Here is a 21,734-nt window from a genome sequence, read left to right on the forward strand (position 1 = left end):
CATCCCTCCTTGTGGTTCTGCGGGGACGTCCTGGCCTCGGTATTGGAGTAGGGACACCCCTCTGAGCATTTCGTTTCAGGATCTTTGACACCTGACCTTGAGTGATGTCATACTGCCGAGCAATAGCACGCGGTTTCATGCCGGAATTTCGTAAAGCCACCACTCCATGACAAACAGCATTGTCGAGTTGACGGACCATCTCCAGAGGAAGCGGCAATAACTTTTGGAGATGTGCAGCAGTTGTTTTCCACTAATACAAAACGCAACAACCCTTGTATACCCGACTGTGAAGCCAATCATCAAATGCACCTGTCCATACATTTTGCCACGCCACCTGTGATATAATCCTGTTGTTGACTTCTTGCTGCGACAGACAATCAGTGACATGGTTCTTTAAACAAATAAATCACCAAAGTGTAAAAGAAACTCACCAGATTGATATACTGAGTTAAGAAAGTAAACCCAAGTCAAGAAAAAAAAATATTCCATATTAAATGCCAAGTCTGTATAATGCGGTGCCAATTTGATTCATACAGCTGCAAGAAGAAGCAAATTTATTTTATTTGCCAGATGTAGGGTGCCCCTTTATAGGAACTTTTCGAGAGCATTTCTTGGATCCTCTGAAGAACACAAGGGTAGTCCAGCATGCACACGAGATTTTTTCAGAATGTCCCTTCTTTACTATAATTTGCCGCATAGCACATACCATATAGAGGGGCATTTTCTATGCTCCTGGCATTTTCCCCAAGAATACACTAACGGTCGAAAGTTTTAGAACACCTCAATTTTTCAAGTTTTTATTGAAATTTACGCACTTTAATGTCTCAATGTACTATGAGATTAAGCATAGAACAAATAAATAATTGGAGATAAAAAATAAATCATAGAATCATTTTGTTTAACAACATTTAATTGAATTTTTTTTACTCAGCAAAGTAGCCACCTTTTCCAGATATAACCGCTGAACACACTCGTGGCATTCTTTCTACAATGGACATCAAATATAGTTCGGGAAGTTCTTCCCAACATTGTTGCAGAAGTTCCCACAAATGTGTTGCACTTCAAGGTTGCTTTCTTTCACCCTTCTGTCCAGTTCATCCCAAACCAGCTCGATGGGGTTTAAGTCTGGAGACTGTGCTGGCCATTCCATGATTTGAATCCTTCCGTCTTGTTCTTTTCCTCAAACGTAGTTTTGACATAGCCTGGAGGTGTGTTTTGGGTCATTATCTTGCTGTAGGATGAACCCCAGACCAACTCGGTGTATACCAGAGGGTATTGCATGGCGATGCAAAATGCTGTGGTAGCCCTTTTGGTTCAGGGTGCCAGTCACTCTGTGCATCGCCGACTCTGGATCCAGCAAAAGAGCCCCAGACCATCATGCTTCCTCCTCCATGTTTGACAGTTGGTGTCACACACTGAGGAACGATCCTTCTGCTGATTCGGCGGTGAACAAAAACCCTGCGTGATGAACCAAAGATTTCAAATTTTGATTCATCGGTGCACAAGACCTTCTTCCACTTTTCCAGTCTTCAGTAGTCCACTGGCAGTGCTTCATGGCCCAGGCAAGCCTCTTTTTCTTATTTTGCCATCTTAGCAATGGCTTTTTTACTGCCACTCGACCTGTCAAACCTGCAGCTCGAAGTCTTCTCTTCACAGTTGAAACTGAGACTTGCTTACTTCGACCAGTGTTAAGCTGTGCTTGAAGCTGTTGTCCTGTGCGCCACCTATCACGCAAGCTCTTGACTCTCAGAAACTTGTCTTCTGATTCTGTTGTGGCTTTGGGTCTGCCAGACTTCTTCCTGTCAGAGTTTCCTCCAGTTTCCAAGTGTCTTTTGATGGTGTAGGAAACTGTACTCACTGACACCTTGGCTTTCTTTGCAATTTCTTTGCAATGATTCTATGATTTCTTTTTTTATCTCCAATTGTTTATTTGTTCTATGCTTAATTTCAGAGTACATTGAGACATTAAACTGTATAAATTTCAATAAAAACTGGTAAGATTGAGGTGTTCTAAAACTTTTGACTGGTGGTGCCCTTGTCATCTTCCCACCCATCAACTTTCACAATGAACATCCCACCCAACAAACATTACAGAGTCAGAGAAAATAAACAATTTCTTACATATGGTATCATAGGTATGCAAGTGTCATCCATGCACGGAACATGATACACTGTCGAACAGTACAGGACAAATGCTTTAGTAGATGGTGTACATCAACATGAATTACAAAGAGATTGATCTACAATGGACATGGTTTATAACATTTGAACCTGGAAACATGCATTACAAGGAGATTGATGGACAATGGACAAAGACATGGTTTATAACATTTGAACCTGGATACATGAATTTGAAGGAGATTGATGGACAATGGACAAATAAATGGTTTATAACATTTGAACCTGGATACATGAATTACATGGAGATTGATGGACAATGGACAAAAACATGGTTTATAACATTTGAACCTGGATTCTCTGCATCTTGTCCGAGGAGCTCAGATGGGAACACGAACAGATGTTAACAAACATTACTTCTGAGAATGGTGTTGTCCCAAGTCCCACCACAAACACCTTGTTGGATTATTCTCACCTTGGTCTTCTCTCTGCACACAGATGGTTTTCTATCCCATCACTTCGGAACATGGCCTTTGTTCTGTCCATCTCCTGCCAGGAAGCCGAGTCCATGACCAACTGACTCACCAAATCTGCTTCTTGCCTCGTGCTCTTCATCTCATCTTTCAATCATCTCAATCATCATTGATTTATTCTTGCTCCAACGCACACCTCATTCTCTACAACCCTAACCGACACTCTCTTTCCATCCTGTTCATCGGTTTTTTGCTACCTGTTTACTTTATTCTCGATTCAGCTCCTCTAGAATCTCGACTTCTGAATAAAAATACAAATTAATACAAAAATTCACTCGATCTATTTTCTATTTTTAATTATTTACCATTCTTTTCCAGATTACTTGTTTTGATTTGTAAAAATGTATTATTTTAACAATATTCTCTCCTCCAATAATTTTGAAAACTGATGTTTTTCCTTTTTATTCCGAGGCTCGAGACCATGTCAGACTTTAAATCCGTGAAGAGGACACCGCTCCCAGTTCTGGACTTCTCAAAAGAGGAGAAGAACTTGGATGAGCTCATCACACTCAATAAGAACTTTCTTGAGAAGATACACAGTGAGTGACACAAACTGGACATTTTATAAAGAAAATAATAAGGGAACACAAAACGTGGCATAAATATGAAAGACAAACAGGAAGAGACTAGAACGGCACTCATGGGAGAGTATACCTCCGCCAGGTGAACACTTTACGTTTTGTATCCCAGAGTAGACAAGGCAATCACAATACAGAATCACATTTAATCAAAATCATCCATCCACAACTTTTTGACATACCCTGCTATATATCGTTTTTGGACCTTTGTCCCAATGGTGAAGAATCACTTTAAAAATTATACGAGCTGGATCCGGATCCGGACTTTCACCAAAATTGAATTGTTTCTTCCTTCTCATAAACACAACCTGTCCAACAAGTTTCGTCCAAATCCGTCTATAACATTTTGAGATATCCTGCTATGTATCGTTTTTGGTGTTATCTCCCAATGGTGAAGAATCACTTAATAAATTCTACGAGCCGGATCCGAATCCGGATCTTCGCCAAAATCTAATAATTTCATCGCTGTCACATACACTACAGCTCTGCCAAATTTTGTTTGAATCCGTCCAGAACTTTATTGAGATATTTTGTTCACAAATGGACAGACAGACAGGGGTGAAAACATAACCTCCATCCACCTTTAAAGATTCTAGAAAAGGAACAAATGATAATATTTTTATTATGTTCCATATCATGGCTCACGATAAGTGAGGTTACAGAGGGCAAAACGCAAACATGGTTTCATTGGGGGAAACAGGTGTACACAACAGGGAGATGCAATAAGCAAGGTATCCAACAAACAGGAGAAAACTAAAGATGGGGGGGAGGAAATATCTGAAACCACAGGGCTTGGGAGAGGTAGGGTTCACAAGGGCAGAAATATTTACAGTTAGTGATGGGAGATGTCACAATATGTTGGTGTAACACGTACTTGTAGTTCCTGGAAGGAAAATTTGGATTGAATCGTCTCCAGAAAGCAGTTCCACAAATCAGATAAAATATCAGATATTTGCAGTGAGTAGAGATTTTGGGAGTTTGATCAGAAGGAATTACTGTAAGAAGGGATTCATCCTCGACATATTAGAGATGGTCGGAGATCGAAGAGAGCAGAGGGATCAAGAATGGAGGAAATTGGGTACAAAAATCACACAAACAACAGGCATGAATAACTCATGTAACGTGTTAGATAGGGTGATGTAATAGACACTGGGGAAAATGGCGGTAAAACCCTGAATCAATTTATAAATATACCTATTTCAATTATAAACTTTAACACTATAACACAAATCACCTTCATAATACCTCCAAGAACCATGTTATATGTCGACATCTAGCAAGAGATTTATTTTGGTCGTGACCCCAAAGCCGTTCTATCAAGAGGAAAATTAAATGGAAGAAAAAGGAAAGAATGAAAAGGAGGAAATATGGAATTTTAAATAATCTGTAAATGGAGCGAAGAAGAAGAACCCTGTTTCCGTTTCCCTTCACTTGCAAAGATTTATCAAGTTCTTCTGATCCAGCTCCACCTTCTCCGGATGCTCCACTGGCCCCTCTGTGGAAATTATTAGAGGTGAACAAAAACTACAAGATGTGACATGTTCTTGTTTCATGCTATTGAAGATTGTTTTTATCTTTTAGCCAAATATCTAAACATGTACAGATACATTCAATGTACACCGCCCCCCTCCCCCCAATGCCAAATATATATATCGTATATGCGCAGTACTGCATAAGTGCACTTTGTGAAAACCATCCATGGAAACAATCATTATGGTGTGGCGGGCACAACTATCAATAGTTCCACGCACCAGTGGGTGGTGCGAGCGGCCAGGCATGGAAGTGGAATACATGCCCTGCCTTTCGGCCGACCGACCATGCCCGGGGGCAAGGCGTGGCCTCGGGACATATATGTGGGCTCTAAGCTCGAGCCTGCCCAGTGCTGATATGCGAGCTTGTAATAAAGACTTGTTTGTATCCACGCATTGTGGCCGACCTCTCTGGCAATCGAGTCGTGTGTGCACAGCACCACACTGGTGACCCCGATTGGTTCAGCCGTTGGTGACCCCGATTGGTTCAGCCGTTGCTGACCCCCGAACGCGCCATGGCTACCAACGCCGTCGCAATCAAACTCCCGGAGTTTTGCGAAGCACAAGCCGACGTTTGGTTTGTGCAGGCCGAAGCTCAATTCCAACTCCGGGGCATCACGGCGGACGAGTCCAGGTACTACCACGTGGTCGCCGCCCTCGGGCCAGGCACTGCCGTCCCGCGTCGTGTCCATCCTTTGGTGCCCGCCGGGTGACCACAAGTACAAGGCACTCAAACGCCTCCTCCTCGCCACATTCGGGCTCACGGAGGTCGAACGCGCCGACCGCCTCCTGGACCTTCCCGCCCTCGACGCCATGACCATCCATCCAGATGGATTTCATGCTGTCCCTGCTTGGAGACCAGCGCCCGGATTTCTTATTCCGAGCACTTTTCCTCCACCAGCTACCTGTGCAGGTGCGCCTCGCGCTGGCCGGTTCCAAAATAACGGAGCCCCGCGCCCTGGCCAGAGAGGCCGACAAGTTTTTTGCGGCCTGCGACACGCGGTCGGTGTACGGTGCTGCCGTAGTGGATCCCGGTGCAGTGGCTACAGCGCCCCCTGCTTCCCTCGTGGCTGTAGCTACGCCACGCCCACTACCGCCGCCGCCACCACCACCGCCGCCGGCACGGCCGCCGCGGGGGCCACCGCCGCAAACCTGGTGCTACTACCATGCCAGGTTCGGCTGCAAGGCTAGAACGTGCCGCCCGCCATGTTCTTTCGACGGGTCGGGAAACAACCGGGACGGCGCTCACTTGCGGCCATGAGCGTCAGCCATTCTGGCAGCCTCCTGTTCATCACGGACACCTCGTCCGGTCATCGTTTTCTGTGCGACATGGGAGCGCAGGTAAGCGTCCTCCCTGCCTCCGTGTCCGACAAGCAAGCCGCGGGCCGGGGCCCCGCTTTGCTTGCCGCCAACGGCACACCCATCTGCACATTCGGGAAGCGTTGCCTCTCACTGCGGTTCGGAGGGCAGCGCTTCCAATGGTTGTTCGTCACCGCCAGCATGCCAATGGCCCTGCTCGGTGCGGACTTCCTGTGTGCGCATGGGCTGTTAGTCGACGTTAAGCGCAGACATCTCATCCAGGCCAAAACCTTCAGCTCGCTCGCTTGTTCGCTGAGCGGCTCGTTGAGCAGCTCACTGAGCGGCTCACCGAGTGACTTGCCAAGCAGCTTGCTGAGTGGTTCCGTCCCGGTGAGATTAGTTTGTACGCTTCCGGCAGCGGATGAGTTTACTCGCCTCCTCGCCAGTTTCCCGGCACACGCGGCCCACGTTTTCAGCGGTGGCCGTCAAACACGGGGTGGAGCACCATATCCCCACCGGTCTACACCCGGGCCCGGGCCTGGGCGCTGAAAGCGGAGTTCGCCACGCTGGAGCGGCTGGGCATCGTACGGCGCTCCAACAGCGCATGGGCCTCTCCTCTGCACATTGTGCCAAAGCCCGGCGGCGGATGGCGGCCGTGCGGTGACTACCGCCGGCTCAACGATGTCACCACCCCCGACCGCTACCCGGTCCCACATATTCAAGACTTTTCCACCCGGTTGGCAAACACGACCGTGTTCTCCAAGGTGGACCTCATCCGGGGCTACCACCAGGTCCCCGTCCAACCGGACGATGTCCCAAAGATGGCCGTCATCACCCCTTTCGGCCTCTTTGAGTTCCTGTGGATGCCTTTTGGGTTGAAGAATGCGGCCCAGGCATTCCAGCGGCTCATGGACAGCGTCTTGCGCGACTTACCTTTCATCTACGTCGACCTGGACGATATCCTAGTCACGAGCGCGTCCCGGGAGGAGCACCTGCTCCACCTCCGCACACTCTTCGAACGTCTGGGTCAGCATGGCCTGATTGTCAACCCCGCGAAATGCCGTTTCGGCATCACCGCCATTGACTTATTGGGGCACCGCATCACCAGGCACGGGGCCGTCCCTTTACCGGCCAAGGTCGAGGTGGTCAGGGGTTTCCCACGGCCCCACACGATCAAGGGGCTCCAGGAATTCCTGGGCATGGTAAATTTTTACCACCGCTTTGTGCCCCACGTCGCCCAGCTCCTCCGCCCCCTGCACGAGGCCCTCCGGGGCAAGCCGGGCAAAGGTGACATCGCCTGGTCGGAGCCGATGGCCACGGCATTTGCGGACGCAAAGCTGGCCCTGGCCAACGCCACCATGCTGGCGCACCCGGCACCCAATGCACCGATCGCCCTCACCACCGGCGCATCGGACTATGCGGTGGGCGCGGTGCACGAGCAGTGGGTGCGTGGTGCTTGGCAGCCGCTGGCGTTTTTTAGCCGGCAGCTTCGCCTGCACGAACGCCGCTACAGCACATTCGACCGCGAGCTGCTCGGGCTCCACCTGGCGGTCCGACACTTCCGCCATCTGCTCGAGGGCCACCCGTTCACGGCTTTCGTTGATCACAACCCCTTTGTGTTCGTGATGGCCAAGGTCACCGAGCCATGGTCGGCCCGGCAGCAGCGTCACCTCTCTTCCGTGTCCGAGTACACGACGGACATCCGTCACGTCGCGGGCAAAGACAACCCAGTGGTGGATTGCCTTTCCCGGTCCATCGCACACACGGTCCACCTGTGGATCGACTATGCCCGGATGGCGGATTACCAGACCGCCGACCCCGACCTCCAGGCCTTGCGGACCGCCATCACGGGCCTCCGCATCACCGAGGTGCTGTTTGACGTCGCGGGCACCCAGGCACGAAGGCCTCCAAGAAGCTCGTCGCAGCGAAGTTCGTCTGGAATGGCCTCAGGAAGAACGTCCGCGACTGGGCCAGGACGTGCCTCGCGTGCCAGTGCGCAAAGGTCCACCACCACACCCGGGCCCCGTTGGCCCCGTTTACGGTGCCCGAGCATCGGTTCAACCATGTCCACGTCGACTTGGTGGGACCTCTGCCCCCATCGCGGGGGTTCACACACCTCCTTACCATGGTGGACCGCACCACCCGGTGGCCAGAGGCCGTGCCACTGGCGGCGACGGCTGCGGCTGACATCGCGCAAGCCTTCATCGCCACATGGGTTGCCAGGTCTGGTGCCCCTCGGACATCTCGTCCGACCGCGGCCCCCAGTTCACCTCAGAGCTTTGGGGGAGCGGTGGCGCAAGGGCTCGGCGTCAAACTGCACCGCACCATGGCCTACCACCCCCAGGCCATTGGCCTGTGTGAGCGCTTTCATCGCTCCATGAAGGCCGCACTCCGGGCCAGCCTCCACGATGGCAGCTGGGCCGACAGGCTCCCCGGGGTCCTGCTGGGCCTCAGGACGGCGCCCAAGGACAACCTGTGCACATCCTCGGCGAAGCTGGTCTTCGGACAGCCGCTGCGGGTGCCAGGCAAGTTTATCCCCGACTCCACGGCTCCTTGGTGCGTGGCGCAACAGCGCTCCACCCTGCAGGAGGCTGCCAGGAGGTTCGCCCCGGTGCCCACGGCACACCACGGTTGCCCGCCCTCCAACGTCACCCCGGAGCTTCGCATGGCGGAGTACGTTTTCGTCCGGCACGATGCCCACCGGGCATCGCTGCGGTCCCCGTACGACGGGCCTTTCCACGTGCTGGAGACCAGGGACAAACATTTCACTGTGGACATCGGTGGTGCTCCGGAGTGTATCTCCATGGACCGCCTCAACCTGGCCCACCTCAATCTTAACCACCCCCCGCAAGCAGCTCTGCCTCCGCGTCAAGGCCGCCCCCCGGCGGTCAGACCCCCGGCACCCCCCAGCCCCGCCGTCCCGCTACCCCCCAGCCCTGCACGCATCGCCAGAGGGCGTTTCGGCCGGGTCATCCGGCTTCCCCGCAAGCTCACCCTTCAGGTGTGTGGGAATTCTGGGGGGGGTGCGTGTGGCGGGCACAACTATCAATAAATCCGCGCACCAGTGGGTGGCGCGAGCGGCCAGGCATGGAACTGGAATACATGCCCCGCCTTTCGGCCGACCGACCACGCCCGGGAGCAAGGCATGGCCTCGGGACATATATGCGGGCTCTAAGCTCGAGACCGCCCAGTGCTGATATGCGAGCTTGTAATAAAGACTCTTGTTTGTATCCACGCGTTGTGGCCTACCTCTCTGGCAATCGAGTCGTGTGTGCATAGCACCACAATGGGGTCATCGGCCCCACAAATATCAATATCAATATCAATATCGATGATGATGATGATGATGATGATGAGAGGAAGTGCCACGTGACAGGGTGAAGAACAGGCCATCGATATGCTTCTGTAAGATGCCGATTGACGCCGTGTTCTATGGTGATCAATAAGGCCTCCATCTCCTCAACTGTAACTCATTGTCGTCTTAGTACAGTGTTGTCGTCTCAGTACAATGGAGTCGTGCTAGTACAGTCATCGTGCTAGTACAGTGTAGTCGTGTTAGTATAGTGTGGTCGTGGTGGTGCAGTGTAGTCATCGTTAGTACAGTGTTGTCGTTGGTACAGTGTCGTCGTTAGTACAGTGTTGCCGTGTTAGTACAGTGTCGCCATGTTAGTACAGTGTCGTCGTTCGTACAGTGTCGTCATTAGTACAGTGTGGCCGTGGTGGTGCAGTGTAGTCGTCGTTAGTACAGTGTTGTCGTTGGTACAGTGTCGTCGTTAGTACAGTGTCGCCATGTTAGTACAGTGTCGCCATGTTAGTACAGTGTCGCCATGTTAGTACAGTGTCGTCGTTCGTACAGTGTCATCGTTAGTACAGTGCCGCCGTGTTAGTACAGTGCCGTCAGTAGTGTCGTCGTGTTAGTACAGTGTCGTTGTGTTAGTACAGTGCCATCGTTGGTACAGTGTCATCGTGTTAGTACAGTGTCGTCGTGTTAGTACAGTGTCGTCGTGTTAGTGCAGTGTCGTTGTGTTGGTACAGTGTCGCTGTCTTAATACAGTGTAGTCATGTTAGTACAGTGTAGTCGTGTTGAGTACAGTGTAGTCGTGTTAGTACAGTGTAGTCGTGCCAGTACAGTGTAGGTGCGTTAACCTTCCAGATTTTAAAAATGATCTTTAAATTGTTTATATTATTAAATTTGAAGTAAATACTTGAACACTGCATGGAGTATCATGTTCTATGAACTTTCAGGTTTGTCAAGTAATGAATTTGAGCGATGGAGGATACACCGTCTGTAGCTTGATTTGGAGGCCATTTTGATTTGCATTTGCTGTTTGTCCCACCTAAAATGTCGTTTTAATGTTATCCTTTCCTATAGGTTGGAATTCCAGCATGGATTCAGGAAATCCAAGTGTTGTGATTGGAAAAATCGGTGATGAAGCGAATGAGGAACTAAAATATGTTCTACTCCGGAAATATAAATTTCCAGGAAATAACTTTCTTCCATTCCACGTATTCCCTCTGCCTCTGAAGGTGGATGGACGTTATGTCTCTGTCTTGTTTGTTTGTCTGTTTGTCTGTGAGCAGGATATCTCAAAAAGTTGTGGATGGATTCGGACGGAATTTTGTGGATAGGTTGGATGTGTGACAAGTACGAATTCATACGATTTGGTGAAGATCCGAATCCAGATCTGGAACAGAGAATTTTTAACTGATTCCACATCATTGAGAGTTGGAACCAAAAACGATATACTGTATACCACGATATTTCAAAAAGTTGTGAATGAGTTATGACAAAACTTGGTGAATGAGTTGGTTGGGTGACAATAACAAGCTGATTCGACTTTGGTTCAGGTCTGGATCCAGATCCGGTCTTTCAGTGGATACAAAACATAAACTGTGCAGCCTGGCGGAGGTATGTGCTCTACCAGGTGCCGTTCTAGTTAATTTTGTTATGATAAAGAAGCATTATGGACCAGAAATACAAGACAAACAGAATTTAAATCATTTTTCATAAATTGTAAAATTCATAACATGAAATCCACAAAGTTGTGATCCGGGATTGTCGGAGGATCGGCCAGTGAGGGAGAGAAATCTTATTTTGTGGCGAAAACAAACATTTTACAGGTGAATGACGTCATTCGTTGAGATTGTGAGGAACCAGGACATGAACTTGGTGTTTGTGCAAAACTTAACATCCAAGTCGATGTTACTGATCATTCATTCACCGTTTTATTCTTCTCATGAACTGTAATTGTAAAGGTTTGTAAAAGTGGAGAATCTTTGTGTAAAAGTTGTTAAAATGAATTCTGTACAGTGAAGTGTTCACGGAACATCACAAACGAAGCAGAAACTTTAGGTTAATATTTCCAGGTGTTGTACATAAAACACACACACTGATTACACAGTGATGCGTCACGTGGAAACATGTCAGGTGAATGAGTTTTTTTTTTTTTTTTTTGTATACTGAATCGAGGCTCGTGAAAGAGCTAACATTTACTTCACAAACAAATCAACCAGACAAACAAAATATATAAAAAGAGGGAGCGGAAGACAAGATGGGGAGAGAAGGGGAGGCACACAAACACAACATTTGAAAGCAGGGAGATGTGTGGAAGGGAGAGGGCTTGGGGGGAGGCGTGGGAAGGCGTGGGGGGGGGGGGGGGGAGGGGAGAAGTATAAAACACAAGGACACCAAGGACTTCCAGGACAGAAGTTGGTATTTCAAAAAAGTGGAATTGGGGTGAAATTAGCGGGGGTAGAAAAGATCAAGGTTTTGGATGGGGGAAGATAAGAGATGGTGGTGAACAGCTGTTTTAAAGACCTGGAGGGTGGAGTGGGATTGAAGAGAGTGAGGGAGTTTGTTCCAGAGGCGGGAGAAAAGAGGAATGAAGGAGTGAAGGTGAGCAGAGAGTCTTGATTTTGGCAGTTTGACCATAAGAGGGTTGCAGGCAGACCTTGTGCGACCTGTAGGAATATTTGCGGGACAGAGCCCAGAGAGAGCTGGGGGGGAAAGGCCAGAGAGGAGTCGGTAGAAGACGGAAAGACCACCAACCTGCCTGCGGTGAGTGAGTGAGAGGCCCTTGGAGTTAGCTACATTGCGGGAGATTCCAATGATTCTGAATGCTTTGGTTTCAACAACGTGAAGACGAGCTAGGTGTGAGGCAGGAGCACCAGCCCAGAGGGGAGAGCAGTATTCCATTGAGCTGCGGATGAAAGCCTTGTATGTGGAGAGGAGCTCAGGTGTGCCAAGGAAGGACTTCGCACGACGGAGGATGCCCAGTCGGTGACTGGCTTTGGAGGCCAGATTTGAAATGTGGTTTTCCCAGGAAAGATCATGGCAGATAGTGAGACACAAAAGCTTGAGTGACAGAACTTCTTGGAGAGGATTATTCAGAAAGTGGATGGGAGGGTTGTCCAGTCGGTCTTTTCGGAGAGACATCGTAAGAGTGTGAGATTTGTCAGGATTGAAAGACATGTTCCACTTGTTTGCCCAGTCTGTGATTTTGTCCAGGTCTGCAGAGAGTGAGGAGGCTGCAGACTGCCGATCTGAGGGATGAAGAATGGAGCGACAGAGAGTAGAGTCATCAGCAAAGAGATACAGAGGATTTTCAAGAGAGTCAGAGAGATCATTGATGAAGACCAGAAAAAGCACAGGGCCCAGAACACTGCCTTGTGGAACTCCAGCCTGAACAGGAAGAGGAGATGAGAGAAACCCATTCAGGGCCACACGTTGACTACGACTAGAGAGGAAGTCCGCCAGCCATGCGTGGAGATTTCCATGGATACCAAAAGAGGAGAGTTTAGTGAGCAGAGCGGGGTGCCAGACCGTATCGATGGCATGTGATATGTTAAGGGAGACTGCTCTAATTTCCTGTTTGGCATTGAGGACCTCCATCCATTGTTGAGAAAGCAGAAGCAGCATGTCCAGAGTAGAGTGTCCAGGTCTGAAACCAATTGATGATCAGAGATCAAGCCATTGGAGAAGAGGAAAGATTTCATATCTGAAGCAATGATGGATTCCATGACTTTGCTGATAATTGGGAGAAGGCTGATTGGTCTGTCGTTGCTGGGATCTGTTTTTGCACCTTTTTTGTGCAAAGCGGTGATGTTGGCAGATTTCCAAGCAGATGGAAGATGACCTTGAGCAAAATAGAGGGTGAAGAGAACAGAGAGAGGGAGTGAAAGAGCGGAAGAACAGGATTTTAGGACCCGTGGGCTGATGCCGTCAGGTCCAGTTGCAGAATCCGAGGCGATTGTTGACAGAAACTTTTCCACCTTGTCAGGAGGAAAGGACACAGAGTCCAGGAGCAGCTGGGTACGACTGGGTACGGTGGGTACAGAGAGGGATGGGTTTGGGACACAACATTTAGAGGCAAACACAGAGTTGAGGCATTCAGCTCATTCACGTGCGGAGTCAGCCGTGTGGCCATTTGAGGTGAGGGAGGGGATGTAAGGGGAACAAACACCAGAAACAGATTTGACCAGACGCCACCAGGATTTGGAAGAGGGAGACAGATAAGAGAGTTCGGTCCTGAGAACGGAGAGATATTGTTTCCTGGCCCTCCTGAGGGTGGACACACACTTGTTTCGGGCTTTGTGAAAGGAAATGAGATTTCCTTCCGTTGGATTTGCTTTCCAGGATACGAAAGCAAGTTGTTTCTGGGCAATAGCCTCACCACAAGATTCCGTGTACCATGGACGGAAGGAAGGGTATGACAACTGAAGATGAGATGGGATAAATCTGTGCATGAGAGAGAGCAATTTACTTTGGAAGAATTCCCAGGATGAGTTGATGTCAGAGGCGGTAGAGATGGGAGACCAGTCCAGATGATTGATGGCTGCTTGAAGACCGTGCCAGTTGGCCTAAGTGAAATGCCAGACTCGTCAACGCTGAGGAGGCTCTCTGAGAATGGTCAGAGAGATGTCCACTTTAACAAGCACATGATCAGAAGAGCCGATTGGAGCAGAAGAAGAGCAGCAGACATTTTCAGGGAAGTTAGTCATAACCATGAAGTTTCACTTCCATCTTCAAATAATTTATTTATTCTTATGATAAAAACAACTGATGAATGAACATTATGAAAGGCTAGACAAAATAATTCAGTCATTTCCATTTTGGATCGATCAACCATTGGGTGAATCCAGGGAAACTTAAAGAAAAATAGGACCGTGGGTCCTTAAGCTCACCTGGATCAGGAGCAACAGTCGCTCACAACCACCCACAGACCCTCTCAGACTCTAATATTTTTTAATGCTGTGAACAAACTTTGGTGCATCATGGGAGATGAAGGATGTGATCAAGTTTTTCAAAATTGTGTGTGTAGTTTCGGAGAAGAGAGCAAATACCTATTTTGGGGGTCAAAAACCCCGTAGTTCCCCTTATTGAGCGCAGATTTTGATGTGATTAATTCACCTTCATCAGGCATCAGATATGAAGCTCATGTCCAAGTTTCGTCAAAATCATGTGTTTGGTTCAAGCGATAATGACTGAAGTGTTTACAGACCCAATCCCTCCCTCACTTCCTCACTCCCTCACACCCTCACTCCCTCTCTCACTCACTCACTCACTTACCTATGGACAATGCTCGATCGCATAAGCTCACCGTACTAAATTCCAGGTGAGCTAAAAAATACTGAGTTGGTAAAGGGAATTTTTAAATCTATAATTTTTTCACAGGTGCACTGACCTATCACGGAGCGATCAACAGATTTAATTCACCAAAGAACGATCTCACAGCAACAGAAATCATTCACATGTTCCTAAAATCATTCACATGCATATTGAATCATTCACATGTTGCTTCAATCATTGACATGTACCTGGAATAATTCACATGTACCTTGAATCAATTACATACACATTGAATCATTCACATGTATCTTGAATAATTCACATGTACCTTGAATCATTCACATGTACCTTGAATAATTCACATGTACCTTGAATCATTCACATGTACCTTGAATAATTCACATGTACCTTGAATAATTCACATGTACCTTGAATCAATTACATACACATTGAATCATTCACATGTATCTTGAATAATTCACATGTACCTTGAATCATTCACATGTACCTTGAATAATTCACATGTACCTTGAATAATTCACATGTACCTTGAATCAATTACATACACATTGAATCATTCACATGTATCTTGAATAATTCGCATTTTTCTTGAATCATTCACATGTTTCTTGAATCATTCACTTCTTCCTGGAATCATGTGATGTCTAATTCCAGTGAAGAACGAAAATTCATTCTATCTTGTGGAGAAAACGAATTGGCGTTAACTCCATTTTAGTACATCAGAGGGAAATGGAAGAACAACGTCGTGAAATTTCCTTCATTCATCAATTAAAATTATGTTTTATTTTCATACAAAATGGAGGTTCCATTTCTCTTCCGCCATTTTTGTTGTGTTTAGATTTTTCGTTAAAAGATAAAATAAATCTTCATAAACAAAAAAAAATAGAATTTCACATCTTGTAATTTTTGTTAATCCTTAATCATTTCCACAGAAGGACCGGTGGAGCACCCGGAGAAGGTCGAGCTGGATCAGAACAACTTGAGAAGACTTTGTAAGTGAAGGGAAACGGGGAGGGGGTTCTTCTTCTTCCTTCCATATTCAGATTATTTAAAATTCCATATTTTCTCCTTTTCATTCTTTCCTTTTTCTTCTGTTTTATTTCCCTATTTATATTTTCCTTCACTCTATTCCACTTAGTTATTCTCCAACTCGACTTTCCCTCTCAAGTGTCACAAGACCCAAAGTTTGTTTAATTGAACGATGTCCAACCAGGAGGAGGGGATAGTCCAAACTTGTGTTTGCTGATTAAAGGCCTTTCTTAATCCCCATCCTGTCCTCCCTCCTCTCTCATAACCTATCCCCCATACCCTTCCCTCTCTCTCTCTCTCTCTCCCTCCATCTCCCCCACTACCCCATCCCCCTCTCTCCTCCCCTCTATCTTCGCCATGACCGCCATCCCCCTATCTCTCTCCCCATCTCTCTTCCCCACTACCCCATCCTCTCTCTCTCTCTTCCCCACTACCCCATTCCCATCTCTCTCTTCCCCACTACCCTATCCCCCTCTCTCTCCCCCACTACCCCATCCCCTCTCTCTCTCCCCCACTACCCCATCCACTCTCTCTCTTCCCCACTACCCTATCCCCCTCTCTCTCTCCCTCACTACCCCATTCCTCTCTCTCTCTTCCCCACTACCCCATCCCCTCTCTCTCTTCCCCACTACCCCATCCCCCTCTCTCTCTTCCCCACTACCCCATCCCCTCTCTCTCTTCCCCACTACCCTATCCCCCTCTCTCTCCCCAACTACCCCATCCCCTCTCTCTTCCCCACTTCCCCATCCCCTCTCTCTCTCCCCCACTACCCCATCCCCTCTCTCTCTTCCCCACTTCCCCATCCTCCCCTCTCTCTCTCTCTCTTCCCCACTACCCCATTCCCCTCTCTCTCTTCCCCACTACCCTATCCCCCTCTCTCCCCCCCACTACCCCATCCCCTCTCTCTCTCCCCCACTACCCCATCCACTCTCTCTCTTCCCCACTACCCTATCCCCCCCTCTCTCCCCCACTACCCCATTCCCCTCTCTCTCTCCCCCACTACCCCATCCCCTCTCTCTCTTCCCCACTACCCTATCCCCCTCTCTCTCTCCCCCACTACCCCATTCCCCTCTCTCTCTCCCCCACTACACCATCCCCTCTCTCTCTTCCCCACTACCCCATCCCCCTCTCTCTCTTCCCCACTTCCCCATCCCCTCTCTCTCCCCCACTACCCCATCCCCTCTCTCTCTCCCCCACTACCCCATCCCCTCTCTCTCTTCCCCACTACCCTATCCCCCTCTCTCTCTCCCTCACTACCCCATTCCTCTCTCTCTCTTCCCCACTACCCCCATCCCCTCTCTCTTCCCCACTACCCCATCCCCCTCTCTCTCTTCCCCACTACCCCATCCCCTCTCTCTCTTCCCCACTACCCTATCCCCCTCTCTCTCCCCCACTACCCCATCCCCTCTCTCTTCCCCACTTCCCCATCCCCTCTCTCTCTCCCCCCCCCCACTACCCCATCCGCTCTCTCTCTTCCCCACTTCCCCATCCTCCCCTCTCTCTTTCTTCCCCACTACCCTATCCCCCTCTCTCTCCCCCACTTCCCCATCCCCTCTCTCTTCCCCACTTCCCCATCCCCTCTCACTCTCCCCCACTACCCCATCCCCTCTCTCTCTTCCCCACTACCCCATTCCCATCTTTCTCTCGTTCTCCCCTTCTCACCAACGATGTAATCAGAACAACATCTTTCTTGACAAATCCTGGTTCGTTCTGTAACATAATCCGGTATAAATTGCTCGTTCATCCCAGATAAAATTTACAATCCTGAAGGAATTTGTAAGATATTTCCCAATGTCTCACATAAACATCTTACATCAACAAACATTGTGGAATCATATATTTATAATAATAAAAAGGTGTGTGTGTGTGTGTGTGTGTGTGTGTGTGTGTGTGTGTGTGTGTGTGTGTGTGTGTGTGTGTGTGTGTGTGTGTGTGTGTGTGTGTGTGTGTGTTTTTGTCCATCTCCTCCATAACTCCAAAACCATGAAACGTACCACCCCCATACTTTGCATACATACTTCTCCACCTCCAAGGGATTACATGAATGAAAACTGTGTGTTTGTGTGTTTAAGATAATTTACACTAACAGGCTTATCTTTGGTCAGCCTGCGTTCAGGTCGCTCAGCTTGGGGTTTAATTCCCCCATTTTGTCCACTCAATTCAAGTATGCCCTGCGTCAGAACAGATCGGTTTCTGTGTAATAAAGCTTGCTTGAGTGCTTGAGCAGCTTGGTAAGCACTCTCCAAGCAGCTTGGTAATGGGTGGAACACCCCCGCTCCCTCCTCAGATTGAGTCTATTTTATTTAGTTTCTTCATTTAAAGAGTAAAAATATGGGCAACACACCTGGTGCTCACCTGGTAGAATAACCAGTATACTGCACTGACTAAAAGTATTTTGAACCAATTACAATGGTTGCCAGAAGACAGGGCAGCAGGTAGAATCATACTGACATAATCAATAGACTTCAAACAAACAAAAACATACCTATTTTGGGGTCCACTCCCACCCACCCAGTTTACCTCCTTTTGTAATGCCTTGAACAAACATTTGTACATCATGTGTGGTGAAGGTTGTGGGGAAGTTTCATCGAAATAGTGTTTGTCGTTTCAGGGGAAAAAGCAACTACCTATTTTGGGGGGAAAACTGGCTCCACGCAGACCCCCTGAGACCCGGTTTTTTTTATTGTCGTGAACAAACTTTAGTCACAACACAACAAATATAATTTGTGCCAAATTTGGTCAAAATCCCATCAGCGGTTTTGCAAAAGAAGTTGCAAGTGTTTACAGACAGACAGACGGACGGACGCCGCGCCATCGCATAAGCTCACCTGAACTTTGTTCCAGGTGAGCTAAAAAGTACGTATATCAACGAACGAAGCAGCCCATCCCCCCCCCCCCCACCCCCCATCACCCCCCCCAGTGCCTCGCCTTTGTTGTGCTATTTTATTTTCCCCCTTTTTGTGTGATCTGCTTTCATTATACGACGTCACTTCCACATAAGTAGATACATCTACATACACTACTCACAATAAGTTAGGGATATTGTGGGAATGAGTTAATTTTTTTATATGGGTTAGGGTTAGGGTATTGAAATTGTGTGGGAGTGAGAGGGATATTGTGAGAGTGAGAGGGATATTGTGGGAGTGAGAGGAATATTGTGGGAGTGAGAGGGATATTGTGGGAGTGAGAGGGATATTGTGGGAGTGAGAGGGATATTGTGGGAGTGAGAGGGATATTGTGGGAGTGAGAGGGATATTGTGGGAGTGAGAGGGATATTGTGGGAGTGAGAGGGATATTGTGGGAGTGAGAGGGATATTGTGGGAGTGAGAGGGATATTGTGGGAGTGAGAGGGATATTGTGGGAGTGAGAGGGATATTGTGGGAGTGAGAGGGATATTGTGGGAGTGAGAGGGATATTGTGGGAGTGAGAGGAATATTGTGGGAGTGAGAGGGATATTGTGGGAGTGAGAGGGATATTGTGAGAGTGAGAGGGATATTGTGGGAGTGAGAGGGATATTGTGGGAGTGAGAGGGATATTGTGGGAGTGAGAGGGATATTGTGGGAGTGAGAGGGATATTGTGGGAGTGAGAGGGATATTGTGGGAGTGAGAGGGATATTGTGGGAGTGAGAGGGATATTGTGGGAGTGAGAGGGATATTGTGGGAGTGAGAGGGATATTGTGGGAGTGAGAGGGATATTGTGGGAGTGAGAGGGATATTGTGGGAGTGAGTTTTTTTTTTTTATAGGGTTTAGGGTTAGGGTATTGAAATCAAGAATGCTGTGTTTTTTCACACTCGTTAATAACCATAGAATTAGGACCAATAACTTTTTTCAACATAATTAATACACAAAGCCAACCACACCGAAGAACCTGCCGATATCCCTAACTTAATGTGAGTAGTGTATAAATACACCATTGTCTGTCCGCCATTGTTCCTTATCCACGGCCACAATCTCCACACTCAGGGTACAAACACACATTTATGAAGGGGAGAGGGTAACATTGGCAATGTGTCCATGGCATCACGCGGGGGCATGGGGGGGGGGGGGGAGGGGGAGGTTAACATCGGCAATGTGCCCTCGGCATCAAGAGGAAGTGTGGGGTCTGGTGGGAAGGCATAAACACTATGTAAATGTGTGGTGGCAGAGGTTATTACAGTTTCCCTATTTACTTGGGCAACGCTGATGTTAAAGCTCTGTTTGCATGGGTAAATTAGTTCTCCTTTCCTTCTCCCCCAAATTGAGGGTCCTGTAAAAGCCCCCCCCCCCAAAAAAAAATGCAGTACATCCCTTCCCCTCTCCCCTCCTCTTTCCTCTCCCCCTCCCCTCTCCCCCTTCCCCTTCCTCCTTCCTCCCCTTCCCCCTGCCCTCCTCTTCCCACCCCTCCCTCCATTCTCTTCCTCCTCCCTCTCCCCTTCCTCCCCCCTTCCTCCCCCCTGCCCCCCTTCCCCCCTTCCTCCTCTTCCCTCCTCCTTCCCCTTCTAGCAGCAAAAGACATGACTAATTGGTCCATCAGTGAAGCGACAGGTCGACTCTTCCAGTATAAAAATAACGTCCATCGACCTCGTGTTGGATTTCCATAATGTTGGTTCGAGCTTTGCATTTCATACTCAACGAGAAACTTCTTCTTCAAACTCGGAAAACATTACAAAGAAACGATCCGCTTCTGATAAATCTTCTTCTTCAAACTCGGAAAACATTACAGGGAAACGTTCTGCTTCTGATAAATCTTCTTCTTCAAACTCGGAAAACATTACAGAGAAACGATCTGCTTCTGATAAATCTTCTTCTTCAAACTTGAAAAACATTACAGTGAAACGATCTGCTTCTGATAAATCTTCTTCTTCAAACTCAGAAAACATTACAGTGAAACGATCTGCTTCTGTTAAATCTTCTTCTTCAAACTTGGAAAACATTACAGGGAAACTCAGCCATGATCATTCTTCTTCTTCTGGAGAAAGGGCGTAAACAAAGCACAGGCCCTTCCCATTCCTCTGCTTCTTCATCTTATTCTTCCAAGCAGAATGGAGAAACTCAGCTGTCAGTAGATTGCTAAACATCTATCTTATATCTATATTATCAAAGGGGTGGGAGATGTTGCCCACCCCTTTGGAGGGTGGAGGGTGGCAACCCCTCCCACCCCGGGGCAACCCCTCCCACCCCGGGGCAACCCCTCCCACCCCGGGGCAACCCCTCCCATCCCGGGGCAACACCTCCCACCCCTGGGCAACACCTCTGACCCCCCACCCCGTAGATCCCCAAAGGAGCAGATTTTTTTTATTGCCCTGAATAAACTCAGGTGCATCATGGGGGATGAAGGTTGTGGTGAAGTTTCATCGAAATTGTTTGTGTAGTTTCAGAGGAAAAAGCAAATTCCTATTTTGGGGGTTAAACCTGGATCCACTTGACCCACGGTAAACCCCCTTAGTCGGCGAGTTTTTTAATGCCTTGAACAAACTTTAGTCACAACACAACAAATATCATTTGTGCCAAATTTGGTCGCAATCCCATCAGCGGTTTCGGAGAAGAAGGTTCAAATGTTTACAGACGGATGGACGGACGACGCGTCATCGCATAAGCTCACCTGAACTTCGTTCCAGGTGAGATAAATACACGTGTAAAACAATCAACGTGGAGTGCCAAAACCACTTGGTTTCCATGGTGATGCGGTGGCCCGCTTCATGGAGACATCTCCGGAATGGGAAAGCAAATGGAGGATGAAAGTAACAGGACAAGCACGATGTCTGAGAGGTATCCACACTCGCTCTGAGGTGTCTCACCTGGGTTTGAATCCCGACCGAGCTATAAACTGTCATCCCGGTGTTTCACAGGTGCAGAGTGACTCATCAATGTGTGTGTCGACCTGTTAAACAGTGTCACACCTGTAGGATTTTCATTTCCCCTCCCCTCCCCCATCTTCAACCTCTGACCGCTCTCCCCTCAACCTCTGCCCTCCCCTCAACCTCTGTCGCCTCCTCATCCTCTCTCCTCACTCACAGATCTCCTCCCTCGTGATCCGTGATCGTGATCATACAGGTGCTGCCCTCAGGGCGACATTGC

The 21,734-nt window shown here is 48.3% G+C and overlaps 1 protein-coding gene across 1 annotated transcript in view; it reads left to right on the plus strand.

Moving 5' to 3' along the window:
- The first annotated feature begins 2,826 nt into the window (after nt 1-2,826).
- The window catches only part of LOC144888247 (E3 ubiquitin/ISG15 ligase TRIM25-like), a 950,979-nt gene continuing 932,071 nt past the window's right edge, over nt 2,827-21,734 (plus strand). The window contains exon 1 of the mRNA XM_078770681.1: nt 2,827-3,190. Coding sequence (XP_078626807.1) covers nt 3,040-3,190 — 151 coding nt within the window. The 5' untranslated portion in view covers nt 2,827-3,039. The remainder of the gene's footprint in view (nt 3,191-21,734) is intronic.

The sequence above is a fragment of the Myxine glutinosa genome, chromosome 1 (genome assembly GCF_964187855.1).
Source record: "Myxine glutinosa chromosome 1, kmMyxGlut1.1, whole genome shotgun sequence".
Lineage (NCBI taxonomy): Eukaryota > Metazoa > Chordata > Myxini > Myxiniformes > Myxinidae > Myxine > Myxine glutinosa.